The 20,230-nt window shown below is 47.4% G+C and overlaps 2 protein-coding genes across 5 annotated transcripts; both read left to right on the top strand.

Moving 5' to 3' along the window:
- Positions 1-64: 64 nt before the first annotated feature.
- Positions 65-8,405, top strand: ovch1 (ovochymase 1). 2 transcript variants are annotated; one of them, XM_035402527.1, is made up of 14 exons: positions 65-295; positions 1,406-1,519; positions 2,056-2,136; positions 2,587-2,770; positions 3,696-3,771; positions 4,196-4,385; positions 4,660-4,799; positions 5,158-5,311; positions 5,543-5,587; positions 5,888-6,110; positions 6,505-6,665; positions 6,963-7,061; positions 7,482-7,618; positions 8,087-8,405. In XM_035402527.1, the coding sequence occupies exons 1-14, from the start codon at positions 241-243 to the stop codon at positions 8,246-8,248; spliced, it is 1,821 nt and encodes a 606-aa protein (XP_035258418.1). In that variant the 5' UTR covers positions 65-240; the 3' UTR covers positions 8,249-8,405. The 2 variants fall into 2 exon arrangements, with proteins under 2 accessions (XP_035258418.1, XP_035258419.1); XM_035402528.1 differs by having other exon boundaries at positions 7,511-7,618; positions 8,087-8,153.
- Positions 8,406-8,494: 89 nt separating this feature from the next.
- On the top strand, positions 8,495-13,660 carry LOC118219386 (kxDL motif-containing protein 1-like). Of its 3 annotated transcripts, none has more exons than XM_035402530.1 (5): positions 8,495-9,315; positions 10,794-10,896; positions 11,199-11,351; positions 11,958-12,004; positions 12,242-13,660. In XM_035402530.1, exons 1-5 carry the CDS (start codon positions 9,069-9,071, stop codon positions 12,478-12,480), a joined length of 789 nt encoding a protein of 262 aa, XP_035258421.1. In that variant the 5' UTR covers positions 8,495-9,068; the 3' UTR covers positions 12,481-13,660. The 3 variants fall into 3 exon arrangements, with proteins under 3 accessions (XP_035258421.1, XP_035258422.1, XP_035258423.1); XM_035402531.1 differs by lacking the exon at positions 8,495-9,315 and adding an exon at positions 9,885-10,074; XM_035402532.1 differs by lacking the exon at positions 8,495-9,315 and adding an exon at positions 10,108-10,372.
- Positions 13,661-20,230: the final 6,570 nt, after the last annotated feature.

The raw sequence follows: 20,230 nt of genomic DNA on the forward strand, positions 1-20,230 counted from the left end.
TTATTGACCTCCGGAATTGATCAGCGGTAGCGTCGCTCTGACCGTCACCAGACAACAGGTGTGGCCCATCAATTTCCCACGGTGTTTTGGGCCGTTGCTCTTTTCTCCTGAAGCCAGAAAGTTACTAGCCTTGTCTTTTAAGCCGTTTGGATGTTCGAGTTCGAGGACAAAATGTTTGTTTCATGGCGTCGGTAAAACATTTATGTTTTTTTCATAATTGGTTTGGGTCCTCGTGTAAGGATGTTTGCCGTTTTTATTGCGATCTACGGTTTGCTGTGGCAGTGGATCCATCCAGGTAATACAGCCGTATAATTTTAGCCGATTGAAAAATGTTGGGTTATGGCTGAAATTGCAATGGGCTACTTGGCGTAGTTTTGTACCTTGCGGATACAAACAATAACGGCCAAATAACTGATACAATCTTGATACAGTCTGTATAGCAGTCGATACAAGTTTAACGCATTCAAACAATGTAGCTAGCTTGTTAATTGGTTCCACCTGGTTCGATTCGCTTAATAACGGCATTTTGGACACTACAAACTGACAATTGCGCAGTGTTCAATAATATGGTGAATCTGCTTTATGTCCAGATATCACTTATGTGCTTTAAGTTGGGAAAAATTGTGTTAAACCGTTAATGGTACATGCAAAAACGTTTTACTATTATCAATTTACGCTTACTGTGCGTGCATGCCCCTCCAATAAGTGCAGCCTGTATTTGTTCTCAAAATAAATACAATGAAAAAATAGGCTACATATCACATTACATGTGCAATTCGGAGTCTTTCCTTGTGTGAGTCACCAGTTGATCAGCTGATCAGCTGATGTGCCTGAAATGATGTTGGGATCAGTGATTCTGCTCTTGGCCTTCTTGTATTGATCCATTGTGCCAATTTCTGTTGTGTGATTACATGCATCTAGGACATTCTTCTTCAGACTCCTCAGAAGTGGAGTTGGTCCCCAGGCGCTGCACTGTGGCTGCCCACTGCTCCTGAGTAACTAAGATGGGTTAAATGCGGAGGACAAATTGGGTTCAATAAAGTATATCTACCTAAAGTGCAGCAGTGACTGCAGTAAAGGATATTTTATACTTGTTCCAGAATCAGCTGTACGTTTAGCATAATAAACTATCCTGGCAAACATTAATAAGTGTTACAATTTGGAGAAATGCTGAGAAATGGTGTGTGTTGTGTTTGTAATGCTTTGAGCTCTTTGCCGGCTCAAGCACGTTGGCTGGTGTGCAGTAGCTGAGTTCAAAACCGTGAGTTTACCGGTTAATAACTGCCACGGTATGTGATGTCAGCCCTGAAGGAAGCCGTTGGAGTCTGATTGGTTCCGTTGGGGACCAGTGTGTTTCTATTGGCTGATTGTATATCAGTGTAAAATGGTGGTGTTCTCTCCCCAGCTGTGGCAGACTCCATCAGCGCCTCTCAGCAGAAGTCAGCCCAGCCTCAGGGTAGCAGCGTAAACGGCAGTGTAGAGATCCTCTCCTGCGAGTCTATCCGTGCTAGTTATGAAGGTAAGAAGGACGAGGCTTCCCTCACTGTGCTGGTGATTATTAGCGTTCAGTATCACGGTTTCCACATTTCAAACTGTCCGTGGTTCCATCAGTGCGATGTGGTCGTAGTACCAGTGATCACCTGCAGGCCTGATGGCCCAGGAAGCTTGTTTTTGAAGCTGTTCTTTCAGGGGCTGCTCGGCATTGTGATCACGTTCCTTCATGCTGTGTGTGCATGTCTGTTAAACTCCGACAGTTACACTTGACACATTCAGCTTCTGGGATTCCCTTATAAGTGAGCTCATCTACCAGCAGGGGAGCTCTCTGGCTGAGGGCCCCCACCTCAGTGAAACGGTTTACACCTTCATACCAATGCCCATCACAGACGGCAATGCACGGCAGTTTAACACTAGCAATATAGGAGCACTTAATCAAAATGGGGCTTGGAAAAAAAAATGGGACTACAGTGATGGTTTTAACCGCAAACGCTAAACGCAGCTTATAGGAGTGTCCTGAATTTCCCAGCGTGCGGCTTCTGTCCGGCCTTCTTTTCGCAGCCCTGGCTGAGCAGAATCCAGACGACAGCGCTGCCGGGGCAGGGAATGTGTCGTGCGAGTCAATCCGTGCTGTTTATGAAGGTAAGGAGCGTCGCACCACTGGCCGAGTCCCCTCTCGTCCAATACCAGCGTCCACATTCATCAGGCACGTGTGACACGTCTCATCAAGCGGAGCACAGGTCAATCAGCGCAGTGTAATGAGACCACGCCGCAATCAGAAGGCTAACGCACAGCAGCAACAGATTATTTATTTCATTTCCTGGAGGCTAATTTCACGAATGCCTGGCTGATAGCCAGCTCGGTCTGTGAGTCACGACCAGGACTGTTCTTTAGCCTTTGGGTCACTGGGCACTTTGTGCCTGTGAGCTGGTGTGTGTGCACTGTGTGTGTGTGTGAGCTAGTGTGCTTGCAGTGTGGAGGGGTGTGTGTGTAGTGTGTGGGGGTATCTGTATGTAGTTTGTGTGCGCAGTCCGTTGGGGTCTCTGTATGTAGTGTGCGCAGAGGGGAACAGGCCTCTCCTGGCTGTCTCAGGGCTGGCGGGAAAGCGGGCGTCCCTGCTGGACGAGACGGGCAGGACGCGCATCCTGGGAGGCCGCGAGGCGCAGGCCCACTCCTGGCCCTGGCAGGTCACCCTGAAGGTCATCACCATGCCCGCCTGCGGGGGCGCTGTTCTCACCCCCAGCTGGGTCATCAGCGCCCGGCACTGCTTCCTCAGGTGAGCAGCCCGACCCATCACGTGCAGGATCGCATTTAATGCACGCTCTCACCCCCTCGCTGGGTCCGGGCCAGACCCCGTTTCTGAAGACGAGTTGCATTAAATGCAGGTCGATCATTTATGTGTCACACGTTCCAAAAAAGGATGTGCTCATGTATCGTCACTGAAACATTCTCTGGGAGCGTCCTTGCTCCTAGCTGCTCCAAGGAGAATTTAATGGATTGGAATGTCCTCAAAGATGCCGGACCTCGATCGATTTTTCGGGTCTGGCGAGGATAAAATGAGATTGGAATGAGCCTGTCTCGTCACACAAGAGTTACTGGATAGGACACCAGAGCCAACTGCTCAGCCCCACCCTCCTTTAGCATTCATTCTGCGCTGTATCCCCTGCAGCCAAACCAAAGTGAACTAGTGAAAAACAGAGCTAATGCTAAATAGCACCTTATCTTAGCTGAACAGCACCTACATTTTCGCCTTCATCAGCGGCATCTCTGTTTCTGCTTTTCCCCCGCGCTGTACACTGGAAATTACTTACTCTTCTGACGCATCACATCAACAAATACATTCATCGTCTCTCTTTATTTTACCTCATTCAACAGCCAGAGATCTCACTGAGCTGCTAATTAGTAGAGTCAGGTGTGCCTAATTAGGACTGAAATGGAAACCTGCTGGACAGCAGATCTCCAGGAGCAGGGCTGGGCAGCCCTGGTGTAGAGCAACAGAATACTTGAATCCCTTTTATGTACAGTTATGAATGTGCTTGTGTGTAAGCCTTGACCTTGCATTGATATTTCAGTTTTTACTTATTAAACTTATTAAAGTCTGTAAAGCCCAGGAAGAAAAGCACTGAAAAAATGTTTTTTTTTTGATAACCATGCAGATTTCTTAAAAGAACGTGTAATTCTGAGGTTTTTTTAAACTGCAGTTACAGTAATATCCGTCTGTGGAAGGTGATGGCAGGAAAGCATGACCTTCAGAACGAAGAGGAGGCCTGTCAGCAGGTGAGGGATTTTAGCACTGCTGCGGAATGAAGCCTTTTATCTGTGCAGGTTTGACATTGGTTTAACCATGTCTGGGCACACTGCAGTATGACATGATTTGAGACTATTAGATTTTCATTTTTTTAAATTATTATTATTATTATTAGCCTTGGTAGTTGTAAAAAAAATAATAAAATAAAAATAAAAACTCCCCCCTCCTTTTTCTGTCACCTTAGGCTTGCTCTGTACATACATGGTACAATAGTACTGTGATGTGTGTGCTTCTGGGCTGCGAAAGTCTCTGTACAGATGTGGGGTTTTTAGATTTGAAATGCCTGCTGGCTGTTTGCACATGCTGGTAGTACTCAGGCCATTGCTGGGGGAATCCTTTCTGTGTACGGCAAGCGTTTTGCCCCAGTAAGCAGGTCTTCTCCATTGAGTTCAGATATCCAAGATCTCCAAAATCATCCCCCACGAAGACTACAACAGGAGCAAGAAGACCAATGATGTGGTCCTGGTGAAGCTGGAGACGCCCCTGCGTTTCACCGACTGCGTCCGGCCCATCACCATAGTTACCGAGCCCGTGGAGCCCCCTGGGATGTGCACGGTGACAGGCTGGGGCTCGACCACAGAGTGTGCGTATGCCCCCCTCAGCCTGGCCTGTGCCCCCCCTCCTTCTTCAGCATTTCTCTCTTCCCAGCTTTGATCTTTCACTACTTTCTCTTTTCTCTGCTTTTTGTAGGTTTGCTGAAGTAGATGCATTTATTCATTTAGTCTTTGTCAGGATATATTTATTCTGGAGATGGGGGGGGGGGGGCTTATTAACTGGTGTGAGTGGAGGTGTTTTAGGTGCACAGACGGACCCCGTCCTGAGTAAAGTGTGTCCCCCCCCCCCCCCCTGCTCCTCAGACGGGCCCCGCATGGCCAAACTGCAGGAGGTCAACGTCACCATCCTGAGCCACGGCACCTGCAGCCGCCTGTACGGGCCCCGGGTCACCGAGACCATGCTCTGCGCCGGGGACGTGGAGGGCGGGGTGGACGCCTGCCAGGTGGGACGGGGCGGGGCGCCCCCGCTTGTGCAAAACGGGGGGTTTTCTCCGCACCCCGTCCGTTACCATGTGACATACCCGTGATCAGCCACCACGATTTGAGCCGAATTCCTCACAGCTATGCAAGTAGAGCAGTGTTACCTTGATGAGCACCGCTCAGCGTTTTGAGCCATGTAATAAAAGTCTTAATTCCTGCATTCAAACTTTTAATATTCCACCGCAAAGCGGTTAGTGCTTATGTGTCAAGGCTGATTACAGGCAGTGCACACACGGGTGGAGCCAGCTGTCCTGGTTGTGTGAAGTGTTTAGGTGGAGTTTTGACTCTGGTGTTTTTGTTTTTTTTTGTTTTGACGTGCAGGGGGACTCAGGGGGCCCCCTGTCCTGTTACAGTGGGGACCGATACAAGCTGGCGGGCATAGTGAGCTGGGGGGTGGGGTGTGGGCGTGCCGGAAAGCCAGGGGTCTACACCAACCTGCAGCACTACGCCCGCTGGGTCGAGTCCACCATCAAGGGTAAGAGACGGCTTTTTTGCTCCCGTTGTTTTTTTTTCTACTTAAAATGAGTAAAATGCCTTGGGTGGGAACCCGTGTGGTTTCACTGAAGAAGCAGAACCGAAGCGCACGTCCTCGCTTGCACAGCAATTGCAGACAATTCTGTGTTTTCAGTTGCAGAAAGCGTGACTGGGGCGATATGAGCGCCGATGTTTGGGAGCGTTTGCTTTAAATGCCTTTCTCTCTCCACAGCTGAGGCCTCACCTGGGCCTGATGAGTCCAGTGACAGGATGGCAGGTAGGAGCGGGAGAAACAAAACTGTGCCTCCCCTGATAACAATCAAATGATGTAGTTCTCAGCACATTGCGTATTAAATGTGTCCTGCTTCAAGGTCGCTAGGAACTTTGCCGTAATAGTCTTGGAATGCTTTAAAGGTTTTAGGATTCAAGCAGAAAAAAATTTCAGTTGTGGGTGGGCCCCGTGGTCTGTGTGCCGATTGGCCGATGCCATGGTGACGCATGACCTCAGCTTACACGCTAGTGCTGGCGTTGCTCGGACACAGCCGCTGACTGACTGGCGCCCTCTCCTGGCCTGCAGATGTGTGCGGGCTGGCGGCGGTGCCCCCGTGGGGGCTGAGCGCAGACTGTGCGCGGGTGCGGCGGGTGGAGGGGGAGGCGCGGGTGGAGCCCGTGTCGGAGGCGAGCGCTCACTCCTGGCCCTGGCAGGTCAGCCTGCAGGCCGAGGGACGGCACTGCTGCAGCGGCAGCCTCGTCCGCCGCCGCTGGGTCCTAGCGTCCAGCCACTGCCACTGCAGGGCCGGGTGAGTGTGCGTGTGTGTGTGTGTGCGCGCGTGTCCCTCATATACACTCCTCCTCCTGCCATACTCACTCCTTCCTCGCTCCTTAACCCTCATGTACACTCCTCTCTCTGCCACGCTCACTCCTGCGTTCTTCCCTTACACTCATACACTCATTCCGCCCTGTCTCCACCTCTCAAACGGTGCTCCTCAACTAAAAACTCAGTGAAAAACATAAAGGTATTATTTGTATGATATATACAGCAGGGATGCCCAGCCCTGGTCCTGGACACCTGTGCTGTAGGTTTTCGTTTCAACCCTAATTTGGCGCACCTGATTCTACTAATTAGCATTAAACAGCTCTCCAGCTGTTTAATGAGGCGAGCTTTGTTAGGGTTGCTCATGCGTCTCTCTGCAGTGGGAAGGTGGACTCGGTGCTGCTCGGGGCTCACAGGCTCTGGCTCAGCACCTCCCAGGCCTTCGGGATACAGGCCGTCAACACCTCCCACGCCAACCAAACGGGGGCCCCGCCCTCCAGCGACCTCATGCTGATCAGGATCCAGGGAGCAGTCGAATTCGGTACGGAGCTGCTTCTCATCTTAGGCACTGATCTTGGGTTTCCCAAACTCACTTCTCCCGACTGCCATTATGCTGATTTTTGTTCCATAGGAAGTGATTTTTTTAAATGTTTTTATTTAAAAAAAAATTTAAATCAGGATCTTAGCATTGTTCTTCAATAGTCTTACCTCCTTATCTGGATTCAGACCAATGCATGTAAAATTCCTGCATTTTATGACATGTTTGTTAATATCAAATATTGACTAAACTGACCCTGGGACACTATTGCTTTAAATCTTCTCCTTGTACCTTTGCCAGGACTGACCATTGCCCCAGTCTGCTTACCGGACCAGGGCAGCAAGCTGGATGAGAGCTGGTCCTGTGTGACCACTGGCTGGGAAATGGGAACATTTTCCGGTAAGTTCTAACAAATTTAGTGAGCCTTCTGGACCTTTTGAAATCCAGTGCCCCAGCACTGCGATGGCGGCGCGCTGCTGTAGGAGGGGCTATCCCTCTGAGTTGCTAAATCAAGATCCTGACACGTTGTGGTCTTTAAGGACACCTATGGCACAAAAAAGTAGGGGCTCTATCCTCAGTGTTCCGATCAATTTCACATTCCCAACTGCCATCTTGGTTTTGCCGAGTTGCTCTCCACGGCTGTTCCCCTGATCTCCCTGCCTTCATCTGGCTGCCGGTCCCACTGCAGGCCCCACACACTAAGTCCCTGCGCTATCGCTGTAACACTAATGTTTATTTATGTCTTTGACCTCTACCTGGCTGGCTGTGTTCAGGCACTCTGATGCATTACTGAGCAGCAGCTGTGTTTCCTTAACGCAGCGTTCATCAGCCCAAACGTCCTCCACCAGGCCCGGCTACAGCTGCTCAATGCGAGCGCGTGCGAGAGCAGGTGGGGGGAGGAGTTCTCTGACGAGGTTCACCTCTGCGCAGACGCTGCTGGGTCCGTGGGCTGCATGGTACGCCCCCCACCCCCCCACACACACACCAAGCACCAAACACAGCTACTGTGTTCCAAATTACAACCTTTTCTGTTCCCTGGACCTTACTCGGTGCACAGTGCAGTTTGCTTTGAGAAAACACATTAAAATCTGATGTAATGATTGCAAAAAAATAAGTATTTGGCATAAACTGCACAAACCAGTGTAGCATGAATTCATCATTTTTATAAGGTACATGGTGCACCTTTTGTATTTGACTTGGTGGAGCCTTACTAATAGCATTTCGAATAAACTCTCCGCATTCAAAAACTTCCTCATCACACACTTGTGCCACAGCCTGTCACGTTTCTGTGTGACCACCTGGAAGGAGTGTTTCAGGTAACAATGTCGGTAATAACGGCTGTCAGCGGTGTGTCACCACTCACGTCATCCTCCGTCTCTCTCTGACCCCGCCTCCCCCCCACCCTCGAAACCCCGCCCCCGCAGGGGAACGCCGGAGGCCCCTTGCTGTGCAGCAGCGGCGGTGTGTATTACCTCTTTGGCCTGATGACCCGGAGCGGCAGCCAGTGTGACGCCAGCAGCCCCGCGGTTTTCACCCGGGTGTCGGCCTTCCGCCCGTGGATAACGCAGATAACTGGGGAGAGCTGATTTGTACTGCTCATGAACAATGCTGTTTACGGAGCTGCCAGTAAAACCTTAATGTCGCTCTAATCGCTGTGCCGACAGGGCTGCTTCTGTGCTAAAACTAAAGGTCTAATGGGTGGGAATGTGGGCTCATGCATTTAAATAAAATCCAGGAACAATATTTTTGACATCATTTTGAACATCCTTTACAGAGAAGGGGGGCGGGGGTGTTGCTTGTATCCTGGCCCATTTGCCCCGCCTGGCTCCTCTGTCAGTCCATGTTACACCACAGCACAGTTGGTTAAATTTTTCTGGTGCAAAATGGCTACCGTGCATTTCCCAGGTGAGTGCTTCTCAGTGGTGGTGGGTTGAGGTGAGTTCCTGCTTCACTGTGAACCACTTTAAAGATTGTGAGATGACCCCTGTTGAATTAACGCAATCCGTTATTATACAATGAACAAGGTGAGTAGTCGCACGTGCCTGTCTTTCTTTATATTGACAAATGTACTTCAGCTGAGTGCACCTGAACTTGCTTAGTGTTTGGAATTGAGGCCACCTTTGAAAGCCAGGTTTCTGCCAAAACTGGCGTTGCGTCTATAGCTTCCGGATCAAGTGCAACCGATACAGCAGCTTTTAGGTCATCATTACGGGCCTTAGTGTCCTGGATGAATTCCTCATCAGGCCAATTCCTCAGCTGGGTATAGAAGTACTGGCCTCAGCTGATATGTCCATGTGGTGAGTTTTCTGCCGAGAAATGGCCATCAGGTGGGTGTGATTTTGGTAATTTGAGGTACGTTACTTCCTCCTTCGTCACAGCAAAGCTTTTTGAGTACCATGAAAGGCAATGGAAGATTCTATATTAATCCAACATTATTTTTTATCTAGACTTGTAGTCACACAGCGTTTCTCATGTGTTTGTGGCGTTATGCTCCCTCCTCTGTTCCGTCTCCTCAGGGCCTCACTGACTTTGGATGGGACGGGGTTTGGTACAGCCCCAGAACTGCTCCACACTGATTTAAGAATGGCGGGTCCCATGGCAGGTTTTGTGCATAAATGGAATGTGAACATTCACCGTCGCACGTGTGGCAATGGTAAGTGATGTGAGATGTGCTCGTTAAAGCTTTTATCTTTTAATTGTGGTTAGCTGTTTTGACTGTTAGTCATAGTCAGTCGTAGCTCCAGAGCTCAAAATGGAGGATACGGAAACCTTCATTTTAAACGGTCATTAATGTCAACCTGTTTCATTGTAGTGTTGATTAAGTAGCTGATTTTATTTATTTATTTTTTATTTTGCATTATTTTTCCTTACCATCATGTTTCATAAAGCCTGGCCAATGTGTGGTTACCGGCGGGTATCGAGCCAATTGCAACCCACTTACTGAAAAGGTCAGGACATCTGCACAGTACCACAATAAATTTAAATAATTTCCTTTGGCAGGAGAGCAGCACATAGATGCTCTCAAACTATAATCTAATCAATTATGGTAGTGATACAAAATGGTCTGCTATACTGATGAAATCTATTGAAGTTGGGAAACGTCTTCAATTACAAGATAGCGTGTTGTGATGGTATGTTCTGATACTTTTACTTTTATTCCAGTAGCAAAAGCTAATAAGAGGAGCAATTCCGGCTTTTACTTAGGAGGTTTTCGCCCTTTTCGCCACCGGAAGTCGATTCCTTATTGCGGGTTCACAGTAACACTCGCTAGCTGGATAGCGATAAACATTTTAAAATTGCGACGCTTTATTTCGCGAAATCATTACAGTCACGTTTGCAAAACGTTAACGTTGTCGTTGTAGTAATAAGTTAGCCATCGCACTTTTATGTTTGACGTTCGTTAGCTGCTATTGTAAGTATAAAGTTGACTTGTGTTGCTACCGGCAAACCGATGTAAACATTTACTACGTCGGATGCTGACTTCATCGCGATCTTAACAGTGTCGAAAACTAATTTGTCATTTTTTAAAACGATGAACGCTAGCTTCACCTCACGTTGTAGAATGGTTTGATCAAGCAAGTGCATTAATTCTGTCGAATAGAAATTAATAAGGGACGATTGATGTAACCCCATCAAACTTGACAGTGATCCCTGGTGTCAATAGCGGCCAGATTTCTGTTCCTCTGCCATTCTTAGATACAGTTCGATTGGTAACCTTTTTGTATTATTTCAAAACGTGTTCCCTAATGTGTTGAGGCTAGATAAGGACAATGTGTAAATGCTCCATACATATGTGCTAGCATTCAATTGTAATTGTAAATGTTAAAATTATTTGTATGCTGATTTTGCATATTGGAGTAGGCACAATCCTAAATACTGCTGTGAAGCTGCTCCTTAGTCTCAAGATTCAACTGCCACATCCTTTTCTAAAAGCATAAAAGAAAGACTCGGTGGATATAAAACCAGTTCTATTGATCTGTCATTACTTTGGTGTATATATGACCATATTGAGACATTTTGAATATGGCAGAAGAATAGTCATTTTAAAGTGGGGTCTGGTATGCAAGCAATGTGTGTTACTGTATGGTCAGTATTATGCTCTAATCAGTGTGTGTGTTCTTGCTTTTTCAGTCTGTGCCATGGAGCCCACTGCTTCTGGAATGTTCTGTGACAGAATGCTCAGTATGGTCAATTCCGAGGATGTGAATGCAATCATCCAAGCTCAGAGACACATGTGAGTGACTGAAAGTAATGCTGTGTTGAGTGGTGGCATAAGTACACTATTGCAGTGCATCTACACAAAATAGTATGTTTGAGGTATGTCTACCCATAATGAATAGGATCACGTTGCTTTTCTTCTATGGGTATTAATACATTAGGGAATTACTGATTTGAAGAACAATAATCCTGTGCCATAATTGACAATGAAATATGGGTTTGTCTCCCACTTGACATTTTTTAAATGAGTAGTATTAATATGTTTAAAATGCACAACCTTAAAGTTATGAAGTAACAGTTTGTCTGCGCTGCCGTCAGGCTGGACCGCTTTGAGAAGACGAACGAGATGCTCCTGAACTTTAATGGCCTCTCCAACGTGCGGCTCCAGCAGATGAACGAGCGCTTCCTGCACCACACGCGCACACTGGTGGAGATGAAGAAGGACCTGGACAGCGTCTTCAGGAGAATCAGGTGCTGCCCCCTGCGGGACACAGACAGCTCTGCATCCTCTGGTCTTTTTCACCTTGTTTTGTACCTCATAACCCTGCCCAAGTCTGGCCCTCAATCCACCTCCTGCTGTAGGATTTCAGACAGCTGTCACCCTCTTGATTGCAGCTTGAATGTCTCCTGTGGATTTTTTTTAATTGACTTGGTTTTGCAATCCTATATTATAATGTATATTTTTGGCTGATAAACCAATAACACAACCAGAGGACATGTCTGTCAAGAAGGTATTGACCCTCTGTAGCTCAATTTCTTTCTTTTTTTTCATATAGTGTGAACAGGGCATTGCAGTTCAGTACTGCGCTGCAGGGAGATGAATATTGTTGAGCTATGCAGTTATGTCATATTTAGATGTAAAGTACAAACGGTTCATAGATCAAACTACTTTCTTTAAGGAACTCGTTGTGCAAAGAAGAAACCTAAACATCAAAAATGGACACGCATCAGTGAAATTTTATAAAATATTTTATGAAAAAGATTTGTACATCTTCCAGCAATGAGTCTGCTAGGACTGTTGTAATGATATTAACAAAAAGGATATATACGTGTCCATGTTATTTTCATGCACTACAGGACTCTGAAAAGCAAGATTGCAAAGCAGTATCCAGATGCTTTCAGCAGTAAGTGGTGCTTTTTTTGTTATTTGTTTATGTTGATCTTGTGAGGACAAAACCAGGGAAACTCATACATTGCTAACATTCAGGAAGTGCAGTACCCCCCCAGAAACCTAATGTTACCCCCTGGATCTGTCAATAGTGAGTAAGTAGAGCGGATGGAAGGAACCCCAGGAGCTGACTATCTGGGTTTTACGGCGAGTCTGTGATCGCTCCCTCTTTGTGTGGCTCTCGTCTACACAGACGTCCACGAATCTCCCGTCCTGGAGGACGAGGACGACGAGTTCGACCCCGTCCCGCCCAGCGTGGCCACCACGACGGCCACCTCGGAGCAGAGCACCGAGTCGTGCGACTCCAGCCCCGACGTCGTCTCCCCTGCCGCCAGCCGCTGCTCGGAGGAGCCCTCCCAGGAGCAGCCGGACACGCCCACCTCGGACGGTCCGTGTGGCGGGGCGGTGCTGCAGGATGAGGGTCCCGACTAGGCCCCTGACTTGGGTGGTGTGGAGGGGCGGGACTTAACCTGCTGCTCTGTATGACTGATGCTCCGATTGGCTGTTTTTTTTTTTTTTTGCCTTTTTTTGTTCTGCACTCTTTAAGCCATTCAGCACTAACTGCCGCAAGAAGAAAATACTTGAATTTTCCTTGTATGTTAATTTAATCCTTACAAATGCAATGCCGAAACTGCTATTAGTGTGCTATTTACAGTTGGCAGCTTTTTAATACTTTTGTCTCAGTTGTATTTTCCATTTCCGGAGCTGGGGGAAAAATAGGTAGCCCTTTGTACCTTTATGGGATTATGTTTTTAAAGGGTAAATCTGTTGGCGACCTACATTTCTCCATTTAATTTTTCATTCCCCATGAGATAGGTCATGGTTGGTATTTGTTTTTATCTAGCATTTTGAATCTAACCGTTTCCCAGATGGCTGCATCCTGTACAGCATAGAGAGCACAGTTTTTACACTATGGTCCTGCAGTTGGATGTATGTGATAGCAATTCTGGTGACAGTACTTTACTCTACAGAATGACAACAGCGCCCCCTCTGGGCCTGATATGACACTGCCACTCATAGGAATCTGTTGCCTCATTATTGATGCTCAACAGAAAATTATGGTACTCATGTTTTGACCCCAAAGACACAAAATGTGAACAGTTAGATTTATTTCTCTTTTTGATCTGTTTTTTTGAAAACAAGTTAATGTAACTTGTGTGTGAAAAAGTGTTATAGATGGAAGTGTTTGGTTTTAGATTTACTAGTAATTGTAAATTTTAAACAGTGACTTGGGGAGATTTAAAGAAAATGACGTTTATTCAGATATTGAGCTTCAGTACACGCTGATGGCAGTAATGGAGACAGGGAAGCCTCCCGTGGATCACCAGCAAGTGCACAGTGACCTCTGACCCCTGGCTGCCGAACTCCGCTGTGCCCTGAATGATGGGTAATCCAGGTAACGTGATGGAGTGCAGTTGCCTCTCCTCAGGTTTCTGTGCTACCAAATACCCTAGAAAAGTGGTGGGGAAATACATTGTTGTAATGGAGCTCTCTGCCTGTACATGTACTTTATGAACAGTAAATATGACCACGTGATTAATGCCTGTATTAAACTAATTTTACAAATCCAGTAAATTATTAAATATGCTAAAACTATTGACTAGCATTGACAGAATCATTACAAAGCCATGACTGATTTTTGTTGATCTTAAGGTTAATGTTGTAACACAGTTTGTAGGTCACAGCTGAAGGGGGAGGGAGGGAGTGGCCAGTTTGGTTTTACGCTGGGGCCCAGGCCCCATAATCTCATTCAGTGGCACTGGTTGCGCCAGCCAATGAGAACCGCCCCCTCTGATGACGAGTTGGTTGAATCTTCTGGCAAGGTTCGAGGGGAGAGTGGAAGTCTAATAGTTGTTTTTCAGTGGGTGGAAGGAAAAAGGAAAATTTCCCCGTGGGCCTGTTGTCTTGCACACCTCGCCTCTTTGGTTTGGGGGGGGCTGACAGGGTCTCTTGGGAACGGCAGGTGAGGTCTGGACCTGCAAAGCACCTGCAATTAGCCCGTGCTCGGGCTCCAGCACGCTGCTGATTGGCTCCCTGGTGGATTGGAGCCGGAGCTGAGGAGAGCTTCCAGCAGCGCCGCTCCTCACTGCAGCAGCTCCTCCCACGATCACGCCTGTCTGCCCAAGGCCCGATGCACTCTGGGACAGGAAGTGGGCTCCGCCGCTGCGCCGGTTCTGCACCGTACGTAAAATGCAGTACATGGGATGTACTGTGTTTTATTTCTCACGGTTGCTGTTTTGATCAGGGTCTCCCTCAGCAAAGAGAAAACTGTACTGTATCGAGGTCTTCCCCTTCAGATGAGACATTTTAAATAAAAATTTTTAAAAACTGACTTGTTACTGAAGGTCCTGTGGTTTTCAGTGTCCTGGTCAAATTCCCACAAAAGCTGACTCTCTACATCTGTCACCCCCCTACATTGATGTGGCCAGACAGTCCTTTATTTTTCCTGCAATCTGTGATTCCTCTAGGTTGTACTGAAATTATTTCAATAACTCGGTAATTAATAGGCGTGTGTCAAAAACCAGAATTCCCTATTCAGAAATGCTCCCCCCCCCTTCCCTGGTCTGCAGTTGGTCCCTCATGCTGGCCAGGTGGATCACAGCTGGGCCCATCTTACATGGAGATTTGACCATCCAGACTCCTCTGACTTCTGAGTGAAGACCCATTATTAGTGAAGACCCTTATTAGCTGATGCAGTGGTAGCAGCAACCCGGGAGATACAGCCGGGAGAGTTGCCATGGCGCTGAACAGGTACTGTACACAGCATGGGGTGGGGGGGGTACAGGCACAGGCTGCAAGATGCCGAGGCAGGATCGACTTAATCAGCATTTTACAGAGACGTAAACAAGTGCCTGAGTGTGCTAGTCTCCAAGTGTTCTCAAGAATGCAAAGCATAGCCAGTATTTCCAGACAAAATAAGTTCAGAAATGCTTCTGGTTATCTAGACAGCTGTTGATCTGTTTTGAAACTGTAAAGTAAAAAAAAAAAAATAGTGTTTGAGAGATGAGGGCAGCCCTGGGTTCAGGCCGTGCTGTACGATGTGCAGATACTCCCTCACCTGAGCTCCGTTTCCACAACACTCCCCCCGCCATCCCAGCCCTGGAGATGCTCCTCATAACCACAGCCCCGCCAAACTGCAAGACCCCACCCCCCACCCCAGGGCCTTGTTATTTCAGCTCACCTGTGCGTCCCACGTGGCCGCTGTTCCCGGGAGGACCGTGGGTAGCGCTTTGATCACCGCCCCCCCCCCCATCCCTTCCTCACGTCTGCGTAACACACATGACATTAGACCTCTTCTGCTCTCCCTCTGAAGGTCAGCAATGCTGAGTGAAGGTCAACAGGTGAGGTCAAATGAACCCAGAGCGCAGCACCATACTGCTTCTGCGCAAAAGCAGGAACGGACTGTGTGTTTACGTGGAGCGTTTTGCTGACTAACTGGACTTAATTTGGTCATGAGAATGGAAATTCACCTTTGAAGTGGAGGTTGTGTGACAGCATAGGCCGATACAGTACTACATGCTATAAATGTTTACAATTTCTTGTTCCGTCTATCTTCATCAGATGTCAGTATTAGCCCATTGACGTGGTTTAAAGGCAGGTCAGTGTATTTCAGTAATTAAATGTCCCTAGTGGCAAGATCATAGTTTCCTCAAAACCAGAAAAATAATATACGCTTTCTTTGGGTGCTTTTCCACTGAATGTGTAAATGACAAGAAGGAAGTTCCCTGACTTATTGGTCTGCCCTGCCTGGTTTAGTCTGTCACTCAGACCCTTCCTTCCGGGTGTGGGTGCTGACATCACAGTGAGGACGTGTCACATGACAGATCCCCACAGCAGGACATGGCAGAAAAGCAGCTTATAGCCCTGCCCCCTCCCCCTGCAGTCAGATCGCTGACTGCCTCAAGGCACAATTAGGACTCCGTTCTCAGGCTTGGGTTTGTGAATGTGTCCCTCTGTGTTTCACCTGCCACTCACTGAGTACCTGCGTGACCCCTCACCTGTGCTTCGAGAGCCGTAACAGGCACACCTCATCCGTAGGTCCGGTTTGAAGGTATTCCTAGTGGGACATCATCCTCTCCACTAGGTGGCAGTGTGCAGCAGCTGGTCAACGAAGGGCCCGCCGTGCGGTTCACCTCAGAGTGACCTTGCTGAAACCCGAGAGAGAACTGAAGCTGTACAACCCTGCACTGCCAGGGCGGTTTCGACCGGGTGCCGTCACCGTCAGAGTGGGCAGGGGGTACGGGTGGGGTCCTGGGCAGTGCCTTGTGTAACGGGTCTGGAGGCCCGCGCAGGGGAACGCTGGCATGCCTAGCACAGGTTTTCTCTTGGTCACATGACACGCTGTCAGCGCTCACATCCCAGCCCTGTGTCCCGGCTGCCAGTGGAAGAGATCTAAAAATACACCGTGCCCCAGATTATTATAATCCTGGAGCTGGATTTGGGTGAGGTGGGGGTGGAGGAGGGGGTGGGGGGCTGTGAGAGGAAGATGTCCATGCTGCAGTTACCCCCTTGTAACTTTGCCATTTTTGACCCTCTGTCTTGTCACCTGTAAATGAACAGATTTCTGCTCGTGTGACAAACAGCAGTTTGTGTATAAATACTAGATAATTCTAACAGCGCTTTTATTAGGAGCTGTGAGTGCCTGAGCTGGTATGCTGTAATCTACTTGGCGCTTGTGGGACAGATGGCGAGTAAGTTAGTTCTGTAGACTTGTGTCAGCACTCCTGCCCCTCTGCCTGTTCCCCTAATCCACATGGGGGCCTGAGCGGTGGGGCAGTGCCCCTCTTCGGGGTCCATGCCCAGCAGTCCGAAAATCATGCACACAGTGCGATGAAGACTCTGGGAATGAGACGGGATGTGTAAACTGGGGATGTGAACCAGCTTTGAATGTGGGCCGTGTAAGGAGAGCACCTACAGCCCCAGTGACATCATGGATAAGATTCCAGGCACCCAATCACAGGCACCCGATGTCCACTGTTTGTGATGTCACAGTAGCTTCCTTGGACCCTACTGACCCTGAAGGGCTTCCCTCTCTGCTGGTGGTGGGGTGTTTCCACTCCCCACAGTGTGTGGGAGGTGGGGAGGAGTTGGGGGCTGGCGGCTGGCGGTCCCCTTAAAGAGCTTTTCTCCTCTCCATTATCACTCCCCTCTAATCGCCGTGCCAGCTGTCGGCCACCGTACCGTTGCAACCAGGCCCTGTCCCCAATTAGGAGAATGGACAGGCCTGAGGGCTGTGTTTGAACAATAAAGCTGATTAGCGGGTATTAACACCACATTTAAACGAGTGGACATCGGTACCCCCTCCCCCAAGTTGGGACAAATTTTGTACACTAGTATGAACCCCCTGCCCACTCTGCAAAGCCTATCTTTGGCCACACCAAGTGCTTCCCCATCCATTTCAAGAGGCTGTTGAAGTGACATTTTAACAGCATTAGACTACTGAAAGACAGAGCAGCCACTAACGCCAGAGAAATGTCCATATTCTCTTCTTCTATAAGTTACTGTCACCGAGGGCTGCATTTTTAAAGAAAAAGTACAAATGTAACTATAAAAGCACATCTTTCAAACGCCTTGGGTTTGACACCAGTGTTTGTGTTAAGTGCTTATCTGAGCCAGTAATAAACGAATAGGTTACACCACGTCATCGAGGAAATTATCTTGATTGCCAAGCAGACGATCCTGTAAATTATTATTGGTCAGTTTAGTAAGAAGTATGTTCATTTACTTTCAAATGGCTCGCGAGTTGGATTCAGTTGCTCAACTCCGGCAACGCACTCCACAATAATTAACCAATTTCATGATCATAAATAAATAGATAAATAAACAAGGCCTAACGCTAGTTTTGCCTTTAGGAAATCAGTCTCGGCGGTGGCCGGCTCAAGTTGACTTGAAGGTGGTCTTCGCAGAAAGGCTCGTGCGCCTCGCGAGTACGCGACTGGTATGTGTTTTTTACGCAATTCTGGCACTTCAAACAATTTCACAGCTACGTAGCTAATGTTAATGTTATTTTACAAAACTTGGAGTTTGTAAATTGGCTAGTTATGTGGACAAACTGAATATATTTAGCTTGCTTTATTTGGCCAGAAGTTTTCATTAAGTTAACCTTAACTTGGTAACAAAAAAAACAAAAAAATCAAAAGCGAGCTAAGAAATTGCCAAACAGCTTCCCTGCTAGCTGCCTTGTAAGTGAAGGAATTTTACCAACGGTTTTAACCAGTAATTTTTACAATAATTATATTTTAATGAATATATGTTTTTTCACCGAACTTTATAGCCGTCAAACACAAATGACATGACATAAGGTACGTTTCCTTGACTAGCATATGTCGCTGTTGAAACGTATTTTGAGCCTTATAGCAGCTATAGAATGCAATTGACATTGTATAATGCGTTGCTTTTTATTTTTATGTAGACGACTACCTGCAAATATGGCTGTGGGGAATCCTGAATATTAAGCAGAAGTGGCACAGGCCAAGAAAAAATACTGTACACAAGTTCAGCAGAATAACAAGCCTGGTCCTGCCTTCAGAAGGTAAGACTGTTTTCTTAATTTATGACCTTATGATGGTCCGTGGCACATTTGAATATTAAACAGTGCAGTTACACACCCACAGGTAGGGTAGTAAACTTGTTTCCATGGTCACCTCTCATATCCCCTTCACCGGCTCACAAAAAGAGTTCTTGCTATAGTTCTGGTGCCCACAATTTATTCCTTACTGATCTTGTCAACCAGACAGTGTGCCACATTATGAATTAAGATGAGTAATATTTCTAAACTCTGCCAACTTCATGCATTCCGCACTATCAACTGCTGCTTGGCAATGCCAACAGAACTGGTAAGGGAAAGATAGTGTTTTTTATTTTATTTTTTTTCCTCAAAACTGATTTGGATGCAGCTCTTAGTCACATGTGACCCAGGGCCCTGCGTTTGAGAGGAAAACCCTCAGCTTGGCTTAGTTCAGAGAGTCAACAGAGCGGGCGTGTAAGCACGCTGCGCTTCCAGTTAGCACGGCAAGCGGTTTTCACGTTTGCGTCACTCGGTGGCTTCGGATTAGCGACGTTAGCGCTCTCCCTGAGAATCCCCACGCCAGTGCATGGCGTTGCCTGCTACCTCAAAGAGGCAGTGGCTAATCTGACCTCGTATGGGTGAAGCCAAAAAGGCACAGCCACCTTCCTCTTCACCCTGCTTATGCAGTGCCCATACACATTTCATCCAAACCACTGAGAGTATGGACGCAGTAAATTAGGAACAACACGAATGCAAAAGAGCTGTACTGATGTATGTTGTGTTTTTAAGTTTGCAGAATACCAGCAGCTAATGATTTGAGTTAAAGACTAGGCTCGTTTGGGGAAAAAGTATAGCTCTTACGTACTTGTGTGTTGGTCTACATTTTCCTTTAAAATCTGTTAAATAATCTTACTATGTTTTTCAAGACTCACAGGAAGCCATTATGTAAACTATTATATAAAAGTAATAATTTTATTCTAATGATATTTCGGAGATGATAATGACGGTGATATTTATGTGATGACTGTTCCTTCATACTGTGTACTTTATACTCCATGTCAAGGTGGCTCGTACATTTCAGATCTCGTACAAAGTATTTACTCTGCTTCTTGGAATCAATTGATGGTGTTTTTTTTTTTTTTTCCTTTTTTTACAGAAATATCTGACATTTTGAAAACACTTTGTGGCACGTTTGACATTTTGTGACCGACTATGTCGTAGCATTTGGGTTTCGTTAAATGTGGAGTAACCTTTCTCTCGGCTTGAGGCCCTGTCACAGTCAGCATCCTGAAGTCTTATTTCTCCTCGTTCCAAATCGACTGCATGTGTGCATCGGTGTCGGCTCAGTGCTTGGTGTCGGGGTGGCGGTGGCAGTCTAGTACACAGGCTCAGGTTGGGTATGAAGCTGCGCAGGTTTAATCAGCTAATGGCCTTGCAGACTTCCAGTGAGTGGCACCTGGCAGATGACTGGGTGCTGCACTGAGGTTTGGAGTTTCAGTCAGTCGGCCAGTCAATCACTGGTTGTGGGGGGTGGCACCGGAGGGTGAAAGTGTGTGGAGCGTAGACCAGGGTGGGTGGGTGGTTCGGATGGTTGGGGGGGGGGGGGGGGGTTATCGATTCTCACGGTGCCAGGAGCACGGTGCTGGCCGGGCGTCAGGCCTCTTTCTTGTTGCC

Source organism: Anguilla anguilla, chromosome 19 (genome assembly GCF_013347855.1).
Source record: "Anguilla anguilla isolate fAngAng1 chromosome 19, fAngAng1.pri, whole genome shotgun sequence".
Lineage (NCBI taxonomy): Eukaryota > Metazoa > Chordata > Actinopteri > Anguilliformes > Anguillidae > Anguilla > Anguilla anguilla.

What these genes read in the sequence shown, in the direction of transcription:
- ovch1 (XM_035402527.1), top strand. Translation starts at nt 241, where the DNA reads ATGTTTGCCGTTTTTATTGCGATCTACGGTTTGCTGTGGCAGTGGATC. An exon ending in GCCCGGCACTGCTTCCTCAG is followed by an intron (nt 2,771 to 3,695) that starts GTGAGCAGCCCG and finishes TTTAAACTGCAG; the next exon opens with TTACAGTAATATCCGTCTGT. An exon ending in CCAGGGAGCAGTCGAATTCG is followed by an intron (nt 6,666 to 6,962) that starts GTACGGAGCTGC and finishes TACCTTTGCCAG; the next exon opens with GACTGACCATTGCCCCAGTC.
- LOC118219386 (XM_035402530.1), top strand. Translation starts at nt 9,069, where the DNA reads ATGGAAGATTCTATATTAATCCAACATTATTTTTTATCTAGACTTGTA. An exon ending in ATCCAAGCTCAGAGACACAT is followed by an intron (nt 10,897 to 11,198) that starts GTGAGTGACTGA and finishes CGCTGCCGTCAG; the next exon opens with GCTGGACCGCTTTGAGAAGA. An exon ending in AGCGTCTTCAGGAGAATCAG is followed by an intron (nt 11,352 to 11,957) that starts GTGCTGCCCCCT and finishes CATGCACTACAG; the next exon opens with GACTCTGAAAAGCAAGATTG.